This window comes from Metopolophium dirhodum, chromosome 1, assembly GCF_019925205.1.
Source record: "Metopolophium dirhodum isolate CAU chromosome 1, ASM1992520v1, whole genome shotgun sequence".
Classification (NCBI taxonomy): domain Eukaryota; kingdom Metazoa; phylum Arthropoda; class Insecta; order Hemiptera; family Aphididae; genus Metopolophium; species Metopolophium dirhodum.
Genome location: NC_083560.1, coordinates 47,238,484 through 47,258,916, shown reverse-complemented (window position 1 = coordinate 47,258,916; position 20,433 = coordinate 47,238,484). Strand labels below are relative to the sequence as shown.

Sequence of the window (20,433 nt, the reverse complement as noted above, 5' to 3'; positions counted from 1 at the left end):
TTGGGTATTATTATATTTTTATTCATTCGTAGAATTACAATTGTATTGAATAATATTTGATATTATATATGTGTAAGTAATTAATTATATTGTAATAGTGAATTTAGTTATTATAAATTTAGTGTACCTAGTTGTGGACTGTAAGGTAAACTAACACTATTAACAAAACGAGCTTAATAAAATAGTTTACTTGTCCAACCTTGACTATTGCGTGGTGATATGTTGGCATTGACGTTGATTATGTGTGTGTCATAAAAAGCATTTTGTAGAGCTATATGCTAAACTATAGATTATGAGTTCAAAGATTAATTTATCTTGTGGGGGCTAAGCTCCTCCAGCCATCCACTAATTGCGCTAAGTAGCTAATCCCTCATAATATTTAGCAACAGGTGCAATAAATTATTAAATTGTTGTTTTTCCAACTGACGTAACTTCCATGCTTGCCAAGTACATAAATAATCGTATAGGCAAGTAATTAGGATGTCAAGTGTTCTGATGACTGATATATTTGTCAAGAATGTATATTCATTAGTGTATTAGCCATTGTTTTAACTTATGACACAATTACTGACAATCCTCAAGAAATGAACCAGTGACAAACAATTAGGACATAGCAAGTATTCACAAATGACAAATAATTAATTGTCAAGTACACGAGTGGTACACAAGTATTAGAGTAATATAACAATTACTAATAAAGATTAAAAAGTCTAAAATATTGAAATATTAAAATCAATCTTTTAAAATTTACAATATTTTTAATTTATACTGCTTGACATTACAAAAGTGACTTAATGCGGTAGACTGACACTGCTATGAAGCAAAAACTACATTTTGATAAGTCATTTATAACATTTGGATAATTTATTTTACACTAAAGTTATTATTGTGAAAATTCTTATTTCATATATGTGAATTTCAAGTGGTTAAAATAATAACAGAAATCAACTTAATAACTTTTCATCTAAAAGTAAAAAAATGTTTGCATGATTACTTGCTTTACACTAATGGCTAATGCTATATATTAGATACAACATGTTTTTATGTTGTTGATATTAGCAAATTTGTATTTTATATTTTGTTTTTAGTGCAATAATTAACCATGTGTGGAAATGAGTGGAGATCATTGAAGGATTTATATCAGGTTGCAGTCCTTTCTGGTTTTCTGATTACTTAGTAATCATAGTGAATGATTACTGAACAATTTAAAGCACAGCCTAAAAACTACTTCATATAATAATAATATTTGAATAATACCTTGTATTTTAGTAACTACAAAGTACATACTAAGATATCATTACCATATTACAAATTTATATCCATGTATTGATTAAAATTAACAAATCATCAACTAAAATAGTAAATAAAAATGTAATTAAAAAAATATGCTTTTGTAATTTTTTTAATTTATTAGTCAATTCAAATTAGATTAATGATTTAATTTTTTAGCAATCTTCTTTCTCATTAAATCAGTTTTTGTTGGTTTTTGTTTCTAAAACAAACAGAAATTTTTTTTATTAATATTACATAATTAAATATTGAGTACCTATTCTTAAAAAATAAAAATCAACTATAAATATGTATATATTTTACACTACATAATAGGATCTTGATAAACCTATTGATATTGAACAATTTAATATTATGTTTGTACATATACTGTATTCAGAATAAAAGTACAACAGGTGGCAAACAAAAACATGCTGTGACATTAGCACATCCTCAGTACTATTTACTAGCAGTCCTCGGTGGAGGTCTAGTAATGACAAAATTTAGTTGAGCATGAGCAGACTGGCAAAATTTTTTTCTGAATAGAGTTAAGTATGTATCAAAAATATTTAAATAGGCATGGGTGTTGAATTAAAGAATAAACCAATGAATTAAAAATAATATATCAAGAGCTCAATATATATTATCCTTAGTTGAATTCACAATAATGTAAACATATATCTAGAGGGCTAATGATAATCAACCAAATTGTCTATACCAAAAGCCAGTACTTGAATTCAGAAATCTATTCGTCAAAATATCAATCTCTCGTAATGTATTAATTTAATAAATCATGCTGAGCTGGTAAGTGATTTGAATTTCATAAATCTGCACCCCAAAGGTAAATGACACCATTTCACAAAATAGTAATTTTACAGGAGATAGGTCCCAATGATGTTCTTTACCTCTAAAAAAAGTGGACATGGTTGTATTTTCCATAGTATTATTTTTTTATAATGATAACTGGATATAGTAGACCTTTACATAGAGCAAAAAATTTAGAACAAGGACTTGTATCTAACTCAATTTTGTAAAAAATTAACATGGTGTTCGTTACCTCCGAGGTACAGAATAAGAAATAAATTATTACCTTTTTATGCATTTTCGGTTTTATTATTTCTCCTTGGAAGTTTTGACCACTTTTACCCATAGGTCTGGTTCTTTTAAATGGTATCGGTCTTTTGTTGAACACCTTATTTGTATTTTTATTGGTTTCAATTCTTTTAATGCGAATTTCTCTATTTTGAACCTTTTTCCCTTTTATTTGCATAGCTAATTCAACAGATTCTTTAGTCTGTAATGAAAAACACATTAATTAAATATTACAAATCAATTTGAATAAATTAAAAATATTTAATTATTTATTTATTGAATTCAGAGTAAAAAGGTTGTTGATTTTTAATTAAATGTATTTTTTGTTATTGCAGTAAGAGTCAGATAAATTGGCACAGCAGAGCGGATAAGTAGATCAGGATAAGTAGATCAGGCGTTATCCGTATTTGGTTAATGTTACAAAATATTTCAACAAATGAACAAAATCTAATTGTTACAGAATATTTTTAAAACTGATATTAAATTATTAATTTAAAAGAAAATATTCTGTTTGACTTTGTTTTATAATAAGTACAGATTTTATTAATTAATATACAAAAAATTAACAGATAAGTGCCATCACACTAACCTTTCTGACATCAACAGTAATTATTATTCAAATATTTTTAAATAAAATGTAGACAATAAATTAAACATAATACATTATACCAATGAGTAAATATAAGTGTGTTCTGTCTTTTAAGTAATACTAAATATCTAAGCCTGATGATCTTAGATTGAAAAATGGTTTGCTGTGATAGGTAGGAGGTACAGAAGTACACATTTAGGTAAATTTGAAATGTTTAACTCAGTCCTTTGGTTAAACTTGAGTTTTTTTTTAATAACAAACCTTATTTTTTTACCAGACTTTTTTTTCTAAGACATTTTAATCCATTGACTATAGTCATGGACCTAAAATTGATTTACAGCTTTTTGAAATTTGAAAATAATTAAATTCTTTCAAAAATAGGGTACATTTGTATTGAGTAATTTTTAATATGATTTATTTTTTTAACTTATAAAATGTTCAACCTTTCTTTTCTAAACTCACTTCAAATGACGAGGTACTTCCCTATGAATTACTGTCAAATTTTAGAAACTTTTTGATAAAAATAAAAATAATAAGTTCAAAGTAATTTACATTTTATTTCACAGTAAAATTTCCAAATCCATATAAAAATTCACTCAATACATAGGCCTTTTTTAAAAATTGGAAAAAAAAATTGAATGATTTGGAAATTTCAAAAAGCTGTAAGTCTGTTACTCAGACAATTTTAGCTTTAGAATCAAGGTCAATGGATCAAAATTACTACAGAAAAAGATCTATCCATATCCGGTTACATGATTGTAACCATTTGAATTGCTATTCAAAAAATCATAACTGGAATTGTACAAGTGTGCAACCTAACCAAAGGAGATACAAATTTGAAATGTGTACTTCTGTAGCCCCCAGCTATCACAGCAAACCATATTTAAATCTAAGGTCATCAGGTTGAGATATTGAGTGGTATGTATATGACAGAACACACAACTAAATATACAACACATTTATAAAAAAATACTCACTTCAAAATCTACATATCCAAAACCTTTGCTCACGCCTGTTGCATTATCACGCACAATACGCACAGCTGATATTGTTCCACAATCTTTAAAATAGTCCCATATTTCATCTTCCTGAATACCTTTATAAAAGTAAATATTTTTTTATATAAATATACACACTATACAGAGCAATTATTATTTTTTCAGTACATTTTTTTTTTTCAAATGCTTCTCAGATTGTTTAAATTTATATATTATATATATACAATGATATACAGATACATTTTTATCTATAACATGGGTGGCCAAACCGCAGCCCAAGTATAAAAATATTATAATTAAAGTGAGCATTTTTATGCAATTCCATATTTTTCCTATTCATAATTTTGAGATTTTCGTCAGTAATCTTTAAGAATTGTAATAATTTGAAGCTAATGGAAATTTTTTTTTTTATAAAACTGCTTATTTAATGGTTATTGGCTATTGCATATTTATGAATAATTTGACAAAATTCAACATATTATATTGCAAATTAAAGCGAAATTAAAAAAAAATATGTATATAATAATTCCTCAAGCAAAAAATGAAATGATACATTTTATAGACACTATGAGATTATTCATTTTAATAATATTAAATTATAAAATTAAAAATTATTTTTTATTGATTAAGTAGATAGTAGATACCTATAATTATAATTAAAAGTTGTTTAATTTGTTCTAAATTATTTTAAGTCAGAATTATCAAATAGTAAAAATATCTATTGATTAAAAATAGTTTGAATTTTTTTATCATATTATTATTATACAGTTTAAAGTTATTTTCTTGTACATTTTCACGATTTTGACTGCATATTATATGTCATATTTGACACTTATAATAAAAAAAATCATGATTTAGTTAAAATAATAGGTATTATTCCTTGAATTTCCTTTTCTTGCTCTTCATATTTTTTTTCATTATAATGTGCAGCTCCCAACTTTTATCCCTAATCTATAATTATTGATTCTATCGATTCTAAAAATACTGATGCAACCAAGTAACCAACCCAGTTTAGAAATCAAAATAATAAACCTCAAAACCTGTAGGTACAGGTGTTAAGACTGTATATTTATTAATAGAAATGTACTTCATATAAGTTAATAAATTGAAAATTTTAACTAAATAACACTCACTATAGGGAAGATTTCCAATAAATATTCCTTTTTTCATATTCTGCTTATGATTTGAATTTAAAGCCATATCTACTCTTATTGTATGTCCTTCAAACTGTGTGGCGTTTAAAACCAATGCTTGTTGTGCCTGTTTGATGGTTTTGAAACGTACATACACATTAGCAGTATCTCTTTGTGGATGAAAATCCCCTTTCATTATAGATACACGTTTAGGCACATCAAGATTTTTGACAGCTACACTTCTTAATCTAGTAGTTTCTACTTCTCCAAATTGTTTGAATAAGTTTTTTATTGCTGACATTTTAACACTAACTGGAACATTGCCAACAAACACAGTTCTTGATTCTTTTTCAACATAATCCTCAGAAGATTTTATATCCCTATAAACAGATTTATCATAAATATAAATTATTATACCTACCTATTATATATATTTTTTAGTTATAACAAACTACTTACGATGAGTCAGTCGTAGATGATTTTTTTTCAATTTTTTTAGTTTTATCATTAGGTACTGTTGAATTATCTTTTGGTTTTTTGTTTTTCTTTTTTTTAATTTTTTTTTCAAAAGTTTCAGATGTATGACACCCTTTTATAGGACCTGAATTTGAGTCATCGTTAATTTGATTTGTTTTATTGTTTACTGACACTAATGATTCTTGACTATTAGTTTTTTCAATTTTTTCATTAACTATTTCTGATTTTATATCAAAAGCTTCAATTTTTTGAGGGTTCAAATTTTTTTTAATTTTTTTTATTGATTGTTCATTAGAATTTTTCTTTGATTTTCTCTTCTTTGATTTTTCTACATTTTCATTTTTAGACAAATCACTTAAATTTGTTTCTGATTGGAGTTGACCTTCTATATTCTTTTTCTTCTTTTTATCTAAAGTATAAAACATTATTGTATATAAATTTATTATGTAATCATTGGTAAATTTAAGGGTAAAGGGGCTGTATTGGTATTAAGAGGACACCACACCCGCCAGTATTATTTACGTCTTACAAACGTAGAACATAGGTAGTACATTTTACATTAACAATAATCTATTTTACTATGATATTTTTAACCTAATCTTTACCCATTATAAAATTTAAAGTTAAGATTATTATCTAGGGCATCTCGAAGGATTTTATTGATATTAGTATTTTTAAGTAAGTTGTGATCATTTTAAAATGTACAAAAAATATATAGTTTAAAAATGGTCCTACTTGCTTCTTGATAAAACATATCAATAAAAACCTCCAGCTTATATAATAGAATAATCCTACCATTGAATTTTATAAATGTCAATTCACTCTAATTTTAGAATTAGAAATGTACTGTTGTGGACGTGAAATTGGCCATGTTCTACGTTTTTAAAGTGGAGACAACACATGCAGATTTGGTGTCCTCTTAGGTTTTCTGATTTAAAATTTTTACTCATTGATTTATTTGAGCTATTACTAATCAATTTAACTTATCTAACTTGATACTCTTATATATAACACAAAATACTATACTGCAATATAGATTAGTTATAGTGCCCAAACCTAACAAGATTTTATGGTTGTATTCTGATAATAAATATCCGGATTTTAATGTAATAAAAAATTCAAAATATTTAATATTACCAATTGTTATTTTTTTAAATTATGTATTAAAAACATGAAATAAACAGTAGAAAAACAGATAAATGAATTAGAACAAATATTCACTAGAGTAGTAGTTCATATATTTAACAGACTATCAATAATTGTTTACCTATTTTATCATATTTATTACAATGTTTTCTTTTACAATTTATGACACAATAAAATATAAATATAATTATTTATATTTACATAATGATTTTTGTCAATATACTTAAGAATATTTTGAAAATACAAAACATTTAACAAAATATGTACTAATACTTATTGGTAAAATATTTAAGAAAATGCATTTACTTCAAAATATGCAAAAATATATTGTATTAATCATTATATTTTATTTTACTTAGTGTTATGAAAACTGAAAAATGCTAATTTTTTATTAGATTTAAGTAATCTGCATTTAGTAAAATTATGTAAATAAATACAAATCTGCCCCTTACTGATGATATTTATCTCAATAGCTGACAACTAATTATATAGTAAAAACAAATAAAATTTTTTGCAATGTATTAGAATTAGAATTTAAAGTAGGTAATATAATTCAGATATGTATAACATGACCATACATCTCGCTTTCGAGCTTTGTGTCCCACGGTTCCTAAAGAACCCAAAAACGTCCCGTTTTGAAAAAAGGTGATCTGTGGCATTTTGTTCCACTAAAAAGAGCACAAATTTATTCATCACAACCAAAATCATTATGTTGGTAGGTATACGGTATACAAGTACGTATACTGTACACCAGGAGACTGACCAATCTTGGACAATTTCTAAGTTAATCCCACTTGTTAAAATGTTTTAATTATTGTTATACATTTGTCATTTAGTATATACAATAACTAAATACAGATTTTGGATTAACCTATTAGTGTTAAATGTAATTTTCTCATACAAAAGTTATAAAAGCTGAATAGGTACTGTGCTACACTTTTTTATAATCATTTCGAACAACGTTTTAGTTTAGCAATTTGCGAATATTACCGAGATTATAATTAACAGCCCATGATATGCAACGACAAGCTTCTATATCAACATTACAACGTTAATATATATTAAAATTATTTAGAAATTTAATGCAAAACACACATTTTAGATAACTTTACTTTTATTTTATTAATTATATAAGTATGTCTATTACCTATAAATAAAATATTTATTTGCATTAGTCGATCCTAAAAGGAAAAATATACACTCAGTAGATCTTAATCAAAAAAAGTTTGGCCACCAAACACTGCTGTAGACTGATATACATATTAAACATTTTATATAAAAATGTAATGTTTTTTTTTTGAATAAAAACACACTGTTATATTCTACTGATGTTGTCATTTTATGCAAAAATTATTAAGGCTTTCCTTTCAAAATGCACAGGTCTCGCTTTGAGTAAAAAAAAATCATGGTCACGTTAGGTATGTGTTTGACCATAATATTATCAACAGTTAATACCATTATTACTTTCAATAATATACAAATAGGTACCTACCTTTTTTTGTTTTCTTTTTATTTCCAGAAGATGCAATCAATTCGCACAATGCTCCAACTTTGTACTCACTATCCATGATATATCTGTAAAATTAAAGGCCGTATTTGATTAGGTACCATGGATAAAGCGCAAAAATTGTTTCATTTGTGGACAATTTATAGTTAATGAACATTAAAAAAAAAACATTGAAAAATCCTGAAGAGTACTTACGATTAATACACGATCGTGGGTAAAATAAAATAATTTCAAATGATGGACGTATTGTTATTTGATTGAATTATTGTTCAAAATAATATACTTTTCAAATGTATTATAGACAATTTAATACTACAGTCTACAAAGTACAAAATGAAAGAATAAAGATATTATTTAAATATTTTATCATCAATTTGTATTTTCACGTGTTTGTAGCATTTTTTAAAATGAAAATTGTTATCACAATTATTGTTGTTACTTGTTAGCGTTATCACGATGAACCACGATTATAATCTTAGATAATAATATTATACCACAGATTTCTATAATATAATCACGGACTAAATATTCCGTGAATATAATACAAAAGTAGTTTTCTGAAGTAAAGAAGTCTGTGTATTATACCCTTAGATGATGGATGGAGCCACAGCGTATTAAATCAATACAAAAAACGTTGCCGATATAGCGACGAGTCACCGAATTAGGTGGTCGATATTGCGAATGCCCAACGCGACTTCTCGCATATTTATCCACAGATACTAATTGTACCTACAGATAATTATGCGAGGAGTTGCATTACGCTTGCGCACATTGATTACCTAATTCGGCGACTCGTCGCTAATCGCTATATCGGCAACAAAATCATACGCTGTAGCTCCATCCATAGTATATTATGATCTAAGATTATACCATTGAGTATACTTGTATACTATCTATACTCAATGATTATACTCACGATGTGTCGAATGTCGATGTAGAGAAGATCTTAATATGTAGTATCTTCTCTACATCATGATTATAGGTACTATATAATTATCATAAAAAAAAGGTCTTTTCTATAATAGCATTAACTACTAGCATTGGTTAAATATATAGTATATTTAATCAATGCTACTAGCTAGTGGGCTATAGCGGCTTACGAGTCGTATTATAACACACATTTATATTTAGAACAGAAGTAGTTTCTATATAGTGTAGTATAGAATTTTGGTATATTATATGTATATTGGCATATCAATGCAATATTGCACTATATTATGATAAATATTAAATTATATCGCTAACAATATTCCGTCATCGATTTTATTTTTAATCCAAAGTCGATTTTCTTGGCTACGAGGCATACTTTCAATTTTTAATCATTATAACTTGTCTTTACTTATTAATCGAAAACTGAATTTGTACTTTAATTTTAGACGTATTACGTATAGTATATTAGTATATATAATATAGATGAAAATCATGAATATGTAGGTACCTAATTGAAAATACCCAATGACCCCATCCATGCAGTAAAATAATTATATTATTCAAGAATCTAAGTTTTAAATTCTAATGCATTTTATTGCTTTATCAAATAAGTAGGTTGGTCGTTGGTACCTATATTAAATACAATATAATATTATTTAATATATAAAACGTATTTTAAAATACCTAAGTACCTATTTAATTTCCCCTCCATAAGATGAAGTAAATACCTAGGTACTTAATATTATACTGTTGTAAGTAATATTCAATATAGTAGGTAGGTACCTATATATATATTAAAAGTTTTCCTGACAATGGTCATCTAAACTTAGTATTACAGTATTTTTTTTTTGTCTTTTTAACAACAGATAATAGGTATAAAATTATTTACAACAATTACAATAGAAATTGGAAAATTACAATATACCATATAAAGTAATATGGTATATAGCCTTTAGGTAGGTATATACCTATTGTTACTAATGTAGGTACTTATCTACATTCAAAGAATAAAATACAAATAAACTTAGATAATATGTAGGTAGGTACTGGGTGAACCCTATATAGCTATACCAACCACCATAGTTTGTATTGTTCTTATATTTAGCACTTCATAATGTCTGCGAAAGTGCGAAACGGTGAAATGTGATGCAAATATTGACCTATATATAACAACTTAATTAATTTATCAGTATCTATTTCTATTCTATAACTATTATATAATATTATAATGAGTAAATAAGACGTGCACGTTGTCTAGCTATTATTGTTATAGGTAATATGTTACCGAAAGGATATGTCGTCACTTGTCACGGTAGGTACCTACTTAATTTAAACATGATAAAGAGACAGGTACCTACTCGCATACATAATACTATAATAGTAATTTAATAAAATGAAACCCCGACTACGTAAACCCAAATAAACTAATAACTGGTTCCCAAGTCTCAACTTTAGGTCGACGAAATTCTTGGTAGATAGTTTTATATGGGTATACCTAGCATTATTGTAAAAAATACTTTTAAAAAGTATTTAAGTAATTACTCAAATACTTTTAAAATAAAGTATTTAAAATACCACCCAAATACTATAAATATCTAGTTTATTTATAGTATTACCTTATTACCTAGTTTAGATTATTTCAAATAATCTTCAAATACAAAAAAAATTCTATTCAGTCTGATATAATTTGTTTATTGCATTTTAAATAAAAGGTTAACTATCTTATCAATAAATATTTCAAGACTTAATTTTTTTCTATTTCATTTTTAATTTTAAAAGAAAGTATACCTAAACGGTAGGTACCTCGTACCTATCTTTATATTAAAAGCTGTGATAGGATTTCAATGTAGGTTTTTGCAATAGTTCCTACCTAGCTATACAATTCTTGTTTTAGATTCTGAGCGAAGTGATGAATGTATTGATTTTACAATTAATTGTGTTTTTTTTTTCTATTTTTTTATTTATTTATTTATTTTTTTTTTATGTCTGTCATCACCTTTTATGATAGTAAAAGTGCTTGGATTTTCTTCAACCGTAACTTTTCTGATAGGAAAGTGAATCTAGTTGGTACTTTGGGGGGGGGGGGGGGTCAAAAGTAAAAATTTCCCAGTAATTTTCCAACGCGACGTGAAAATCAAAAGAAAAATTAAGGAAAAACGGAATTTTTTACGCAAAATCGGTTTTCATGAAAATCGATTTTGGTTTTTGGTGCAACTCTAAAACAAATTACCGTAGGTACATACAATTTTGACTGAATGTTTATATTAGCATTTTCTATACACCATAACATTTTCCAAATATTTTTAGCTATTTACCAACATTTTCAGTTTCCATTTTTTTTTCTATAAATATCAATAAAATTTTATTTGTTGGGTAAAAAAGTGTGATAATTTAATGCAAGGCTCTTGATATTATATTGTTACAATAGCAGTTGAAAAATATTAAAAATACATAGGCACAATATTATTTTTTAAATGTTTTATTTCAAGTTTTGACAAAATGTAATAATTATTTTGTAGTTAAAAATTTATAAAATGTTCAACTTTTATAGCTAAGGATTGAAAATTTAAAACAAGGGTCCACGTAAATACTAAATAGGTAAATATATAAATTATTTTATTCACAATAATATCATCAAATATACTTGTTAATATCATAAGCTGATTGACCATTTTCGCTCAGAATCGTTTTTCTTATACAATGATATTATATCATTGAATTCATATTTAACACCAATCTATCACAGCGACCCACTTGTAATCTACTGTACAGCAGAGCGACATCCACTGATCCACCTTTTTTTCAATGTATTTTTGTTGAGTGGATACCTAAATAGTGGCTTTTAAGTTTAGGTACTGGATTTTATTTATTTTTCAATTTTATTGTTGGTATCTATTTTAGGGAAATTTTTCATTTTATTATTTTAAAACATTCTAAAATGTCAGTGGTTACATATTTTATTACATTTTGATATGTATATTATAATTTAATATTTTCTTTATTTAAATTTACTAACATAGTAGACAAAAGCAAGTAGATAATCTCTAATGTATCATCTACGATGTACCAAATACATTCAAACTCGATTGAAATTTAAAATTTATTAAAGAGCACTCTTTGTACCTAAGTGATAAAAAACAAAAAAAGTTACATTTGAGTTCATCAGTTTAGTACCTAGTCGATAGTCGGCAGGTGTTATAAACTTCTACGATTTGTCGATTTAAATAGATAGGTAATGGCTCAAAATTAATCTAAATACTGAAGTAAGGTTTTGCGTAGGTACCTATAATTAAAAATAAATATGCGTAAGAATGATAATATAATATATTTTAATTACATTATTACAACAAAATAACTAAAACCGTTATTCTTTGTTGAAATATCAAATTTCGTCACAAATTGAACTTCAAATGATGATTAAAGTAAATTGTGACATTATATTTTTTAGATTTATAAGTTTCAATAACAACTACGGCACTACCTACTCTTATATGAGTTATGACTTATGATAAGAACCTTGTATTAAATGTTCAAGCATAAGATACAAGTACCTACCTATTTGATACAAAAAACGTTTTCACAAAAGTCTTATTAGTTATTAGTTATTATACTTGAGTTATTATATTTGAGTAAAATAATTTAAATACTTTTTTCCGTATTGAATACTTTTTATTTTGAAGTATTTGAATGGTATTTGAAGTACTTTTTTTACTATTGAATAGGTACTATAATTTTATTGAATACTTTATTTTTTTATTCTTTTAATTCTTAATTTGATTCTCTTTACCTATAATCCTTGTTAAATAAAAAAAACGTCATGTAAAAAAATTATAATGCAAATTGTATGAAAAAAAACCACCGATAAATGGTAGGCTGATCATCTTTAATTGTGTCAAATCGTAGTCTTCTAACGTACTTTATAATCATGTTTGTAACTATTAGGTAATGACCACGTCTCGGAAATTATTGCACTTAAAAGTAGGTACTAAATATACACCTGTGCGCTTAAAAAAGTAGACACCTACCTACAAATATGCTCTAAATATAACATGCACTTATTTTTTTTTACTCACAATTTTCATAAATACAACATTTTATATTTTATACTTCTTACTAAACATTTAGTAATAAAAACGGAACATTGTATGTCAACTAAGGAATTTAAAACACTAATACACAATACAAAATACCACGTAAGAACTCTCAAAATAAAAATATACATAATAAATGTACCTATTTACTATAGATTTTTATTGCCAAATTGTAGTATAAACGTATCATTAATTATGAAATATGCTCGCGTAAAACTACAAAATCACTAAATATACAAAAATATGCACTAAAATAATATAGACTATATAAACTTTTACTATTGTTTTCGCAGTGTCGTGAAAATGATTTCAAGCTTATTTAGCATTACATCTAATAGCCTAAAAAAACATGCAGGTAAATGCAACAACTTCCTAAGCCTAAAATTACTATATACAATATGACCGTTAACTTTGAAATGGTTAATCAAAACCAATTATCAAGTACCATTACAATTTATAGTTATCAGTTGACAGTTAAGTATTCTTACTACACTATGGTAGATATATTTAACAATTATGTTAACACCATACATTTTTGTAAAATACTATATTATACATGTATTATCAGTGTTTGGCAAGTTCCTTATAAAAAGGAATTCGTTTCGTCCCTCATTATTTTTTAAAAAAAGGAATTCGTACCGTTCTTTATTCCTTAAAAAAAAGAATTCGTTCCTTTGGTAAATTAACAAATTTCTTTTTTCGTTCCAAATAAAATAAAAATTCTTATTTAATCATTTATGTTTTTTTTCTTCATATTATGCATACTTCTTTAATTTTTATTTATAATATATACCAGTATACAAGTAGGTACTTCCATATTATTTTATAATTTTATTTTGAGATTTTCTTCAAAATTAAATTGTTAGTCGACTGTCTTATTGTTTATTGTTATAAATAATTATATTTTATTTAGGTACTCATTTCTATACAAATTAAAACTTACAACTTATGAGAAATATTAATAAAGTGACTAATGAATAATGAGTAACGATTATCGTCGATACTCGATAACGATCACTAATTAAAAATATACATTATACACATTAAAAAAAAAATATATCTTAATTTAAATTATTTAAATAATATCTATGTATTGTGTAAATTATTAAAGAAGAATATAACTAGAAAATAACTAGAAAGGAATGAAAAATTTTGTTATTTTTCCTTAAAAAAACTCGTTCATTTTCTCGTTTTTTTTTTATAAAAAGGAATTCGTTTAGCACTTTAACGTGCCGTTGTTTAAAAACGAATTCGTTCCAGGAATCCGTTCCTTCCAAAAACTGCGTACCTATAATACATGTTGCTATAATACACGTATTATACATATTAAAAATAAAATACAGTAATTTTACACCTGCGCAGGGTACCAATAATCTAAAATATTAAATTTAGATTCAAGGTACCTATAGGCTATAACTTAGTTATAACTCATAATATAATACAATTTAACTTAATCAATATTTAATTTACACACCTACCTACATATATGTTTTAATGAATTAGTAATTACCTACCTATAGTTTATTTGCATTTATGGCAAACTATAAAATGAGTGAACACATATTAATATAAAAATTGCTGATACGTATGATAGTACGTACAATACCTACCTAATAAACATTATAACAACTTTAATTAATTCAATTCGTGACTATATAACTTTATAAGTACCTAAGTACAAAGTACTAAGTAGGTACAAAGTAGGTTATATAATAGCCATAAACTCCTAAAAATGAAAATATGAAAATAAGAAAATATGCGAGAAACACGTTACACGATACAGTATAATAATTGTTATACTGTTATAGTAGATAGGTACTGTTTGAACAATTTGGTATATACCTATTTAAATTTGAAAGCTTAAGCCTAAAATTGTAGGTTTTTCGGAAAACAGTGAAAAACAAAAATATGCTTGTAATACAACATCCTCCCTTTTATGTTAATTTACTAATCTTTTGAAATTTTGAAAATGAATAGGTACTTTGAAGGTCGATATGTAATTAACTTATATATATTGAAACATTTATAATATGCTTGATATATTTTTGAGAATTTTAGATTCTGATAAGCAGAGCGAAATAACGTATAGATTTTACAATAATGTGTGATTTTTTTTACGCAAAAACAATTTTTTATTATTTTGGTATAGTTCCAAAATTATAATAACCGTTGATACTTAAAATTTTCACAAAATGGTAATATGAACATTCTCTCTACCTAAATGAAAACATTAAAAAAATTATTTTGATTCTTTTTGAACTATTTATAACCATAAGAAATTTTCAATTTTATTAAAATTATTATTGATAAAAATTTTTTTTGCTAGGTTAAAAACTTAACAATTTAATACAAGGTTCCTCGTAAGTTGTTATAATAGAAGTTTAAAACATTAAACATACATAGTCATGATTTTTTTTATAAGTACTTATTTGAAGTTCCAATTGATGAATTTCGTCATTATCACGAAAATTTGCAAATTATTTTGTAGTTAAAAATGAACTTTAACGTTCATTTTTTATATCAGAGGACTGAACATTTGATAAAGGTTTCTCAATCCTCATATATATATATGAATATACCTATAATATATTATATTGTGTCCTAAAAATCTTAAAAATATACTGGCACAGTCTAACACAATTTTTCTTTATAGACATTTTACATTTGAAGTTAAAGTTTGGACAAAATTACATAATTAAATGAAGAATAACGATGATAATGTTGATTTAACTTTTTAAGAATATTAATATATTTTATATGTAGGTACACATACAAAGATATTATTAAATGCAATTTTTTGGAAAAAATAAATTTAACCTATACCTACTCTATAAGGTTTACGTACTAGAATAGTAAAATAAATTACTCTAATAGCAATAATATCTTAAAATATAATTAGTAATACTATTGATTATAAATACTAGTATTTAGTATTATGTTATCGTGTTATAAATCAATGGTAATACCTATGGGGTAACAGACCATCTTGAAGTGATGAAATTTCAATGTAGATTTTTGCAATAGTACCTACCTAGCTTTACAATGCTTGTTTTTGTTCAATGTCTTTTTGTTGAATGTATAATTTGACTCTTTTTGAGCTGTTTACGGACATTGTCAGTTTTCAATTTTTTTAGTTTTTTTTTTCTATAAATATCAAAAAAATTTTATTTGTTGTGTAGAAAAGCGAGACAATTTTATGCAAGGCTCTTGATATATTGTTACAATAGCAGTTGAAAAATATTTAAAATACATAGGCACAATTTTTTTATAAGCATTTTTTTCAAATGTTGACAAAATTTATCAAATTTAAAGTTTAATAATTATTTTGTAGTTAAAAATGTATAAAATATCAAGCTTTTATAGCTAAGGATAGAAAATTTAAAACGAGGCTCCACGTAAATAGGTTATATATAAATTACTTTATTCACAATAATATCATCAAATATACTTGATAATATCATTGGCTGACTGACCGTTTTCGCTCAGAATCGTTGTTCTTATACAATGATATTATATCATTGAATTCAAATTTAACACCATCCATTACAGTGACCCACTTGTAACCTACTATACAGCTGAGCGACATCCACTTACCCACCTTTTTATATTTACTTTTAAAATGTTTACAATAAGCAAATATGTAAATGGTTTTATAGAATATATTAGGTATACATTAACATCTATAAATTATACATTTAATTATATTTTAATATCTTAATACTTTACTTGTATGTATAATATGTGAATTACCCATTAAATTAAGTCAGATCGCCAAAATCCCATGGGCCTAGAAAAGCGTGAAAAATTAATGCAAGGTTCCTGATATATTGTTACAATAGCAGTTGAAAAATATTAAAAATACAATGGCACAATTTTTTTATAAGCATTTATGAAACTGAAAATGTCCGTAAACCGCTCAAAATAAGTTAAAATATCTGGAAAATGTTATGGTGTATAGAAAATGCTTATATAAACATTCAGTCAAAATTTCATGTACCTACGATCATTTGTTTTAGAGTTACACCAAAAACCAAAATCGATGTACTCGAAAACAGACTTTGTGTAATAAAATAATTCCCGTTTTTCCTAAATTTTTCTTTTGTTTTTCATGTCACTTTTGAAAACTACTGGGAAATTTGTTGAAGAAAATCCAAGCACTTTTACTGTCCTAAAAGGTGACGACAGACATAAAAAAAAAAAAAACACACATCATTATAAAATCAATACATTCATCGCTTCGTTCAGAATCTAAAATGATTTTGTAGTTAAAAATGTATAAAATGTTTAACTTTTGTAGCTAAGGTTTGAAAATTTAAAACAAGGTTCCAGGTAAATAAGTAAATATATAAATTACTCTATTCACAATAAAATCAATACATTCATCGCTTCGTTCAGAATCTAAAATGATTTTGTCGTTAAAAATGTATAAAATGTTAAACTTTTATTGCTGAGAATTGAAAATTTAAAACAACGTTCCACGTATATAGGTCATTCCGTAAAAAAAAAATAACTAAGTTTAAGTTATTTTATTTTCAAATTTGGACGTAATTGGATACTTATTGGATACTAAACGAAGAAAAACAATTTTAATTTTGTGTATATTTTAAAAATATTTTTTTGTGGTTACATGAAACTTTTAACTAAGTGCTTGCAAACGTTATAATAACGTTACATTTGACTATAAATGATTGTAACTGATTGATTTGTAAACGTAATTACCTATAACGGAAAGTGATAATCAAAAATAATAAAATACCGCAAAACAAAACGATTAAAAAAATATATTATATATCACTAAACAAAACGTCAGTAATTTATAGAATTTCATTTAACGAAAAATTTAGACTAAATAATTTAAAATCCATTTGTTTAAAAGTTATATTGGTTTCGTAAAATTTTATATTTTATTTATTTTATGCATATTATGGATATTAGAATTTATTATATTATATTCCGTATCCGGCCATTAGATACCTTTTTTTTTAAAAAAACCTGTTAAAAAAAACCGGAAACGGGTGGGAACTGTTTAGCACAATATTGCCACCCAATCCCATAGCGTTTATTCACCAATAATTAATTACACTTAATAATTAGTTATTCATATCTGGGGGGTTTTTAACCACCCTGAAAAACTGGCCTTCAGCCCACAAAAAACAAATTTACCCTACCCTTCCACCTCCTCCCTGTCTGATGCGTTGTGCTGCCTCCTTTAGCCTGAGTATCGTCTTCACCACCTTGCCAAACGCTATCCTCTGCTTATCCGCCTTCTTCTCAACTTATCATCTGGGAGGAGCTCCTGCTCCAGCCCCAGAATAATATCAGGAACATTCTCGGGTCGTAGTCGCCGACCGATGCACTGCTCCATCTAGAATCTACCCTTCACTCAGTACGGACAATGCGGAACTGTGTATGTTCCACTGTGTCCGGCTCCTCGCAGTGGTTGCAGCGGAAATCAGCTGCCCTACTTCTCTTCCACAGATAATGCTGGAAGCATCCATGTCCTGTCAGTGCTTGGGTCATATGAAATGTCATACTTCCAAGACTTGACTGATTCAGTCACCTCTGGATATACGGAATCAATCTTCTCGTTCATGCCACCTTCGTGGTGAGGTTCCACAGCTCCTGCCATTCGCGAACAGTAACCTCTTGTTCCTGCCTCCTGACGACTGCTGCCGTCGTGGCTTCCCGTTTGCGACCCTCGATTCTACTCAGCTTGACTGCCAGAAGGCGCGCAGGGGGCATCCTAGCCAGGATCTAGGCAGTCATAACGGACACAGTCTTATAGCACCTCGCTACTCGAATAGCGGCCCATATTTGGACCTGACTGAAGGATGTCCTAATACGGTCCGTCACCACCGCCGTCAGCAACCAGACCGGGGATGCGTACAGCAGTTTGCTGTGGGCGACCGACATTAGCAGACGCCTCCTACAAGCTGAAGATCCTTGGATGTTGGTCATTAACCTTCCAAGAGCGGTCACCGTTCGCTTGGCCGCTACTGACACTAACCTGACATGAGCACCAAAGTTCAGCCCCATGTCCAGCTGGACCCCGAGATATCTCGTTGTAGACTTCACTAGAATTTGTTGCCCATCTATGGTGAATATGGGGTTTCGATACGCCCATTTCTTGGTCAGCACAACCGCTTCAGATTTCTGCGGCGCTACCTACAAGCCATTCCCCTGCATGATTGCATCCATTGGTTAACCAGCTCCAGAGCCAAATTGCTTATGTCCTCTAGGAGGTCTGCATTAGGAGCCGAGATGACAAGCGCAATGTCGTCAGCAAAACCAATCAGCCTCACTCCTCCTTGAAAATCCAGCCGCAGGAGATCATCGTAGAAAATGTTCCATAAACTAGGCTCAATCACCGCCATTAAATACCTACCCGCATTAGTTATTAATAATACATTTAAAAGGTATTAACACTATTCTAAATAACGATAAACGCAAAACTTTTATAAAGTTTTATTTCTAAATAACGATAAACGCAAAACTTGGATAACGTTTTAATTCTAAATAATGATAAACACAAAAATTGTATAACGTTTTAGTTGTAAATATTATAAAACAGAATTTTTTTTCAAATGTAAGCCCTGCACCTGCTTCTAACGTACCTACCTATATTATTTTATACAAATATGATAATAAACAAAATTATAATAATAATTCAACTTGACCGGCTATACTGTATTAATAATAACAATGTAAATAAAATATCCTAGGCTGACAAACTGTCTCCGCTCAGAATTGTTTTTCGTATACAATGGTATTATATTATTGAATTAAAATGTAACACCATCATTTACAGTCACCCACTTGTAACCTACTGTACAGCAGAGTGACATCCACTTACCCACTTTTCTTCACAACGAGTTTCAATAGAACTATAAACGTATATTTCATATAAAAAGATCATAATATTTCTAATTACATTGGTATATGTGATTTATTTCCGATTTCTTTTGAAAAATATACATACTGCCTACTTATAAGCTACAATACGTAAGTAATGAGTATAACTATATTTTATAAAAAAATATACTTAATGATTGAAAATTTTTTATACCTATTGCTGAGTACAAGTGTCAAACGATAAGATAGACAAACTCGTTAAGAAATAGGTAGGTTTGTGTTTACCTAATTAGCTGATAAATATTATATATTAATCTAATTATTTCGTTTTAACTAAATCAAGAAGGGA

General features: G+C 27.0%; 1 protein-coding gene across 1 annotated transcript; it reads right to left on the bottom strand.

Annotated features, from left to right (window-relative positions):
• Nucleotides 1–1,204: 1,204 nt before the first annotated feature.
• Nucleotides 1,205–8,636, bottom strand: LOC132936787 (RNA-binding protein 34-like). Its single transcript, XM_061003552.1, has 7 exons — nt 8,407–8,636; nt 8,197–8,279; nt 5,541–5,967; nt 5,082–5,461; nt 3,928–4,046; nt 2,360–2,563; nt 1,205–1,492 (listed from the first exon to the last, which is right to left on the bottom strand). Exons 2-7 carry the CDS (start codon nt 8,270–8,272, stop codon nt 1,430–1,432), a joined length of 1,269 nt encoding a protein of 422 aa, XP_060859535.1. The 5' UTR covers nt 8,273–8,279; nt 8,407–8,636; the 3' UTR covers nt 1,205–1,429.
• Nucleotides 8,637–20,433: the final 11,797 nt, after the last annotated feature.

Bases quoted from the DNA above. Each gene is read 5' to 3' on its own strand.
- LOC132936787 (XM_061003552.1), bottom strand. From the start codon at position 8,272: ATGGATAGTGAGTACAAAGTTGGAGCATTGTGCGAATTGATTGCATCT. The intron at 5,968-8,196 runs GTAGGTACCTAT...TTTATACTTTAG, and splicing joins TAAAAAGAAAACAAAAAAAG to ATAAAAAGAAGAAAAAGAAT. The intron at 4,047-5,081 runs GTGAGTGTTATT...ACTTTTATAAAG, and splicing joins TATTGGAAATCTTCCCTATA to GTATTCAGGAAGATGAAATA.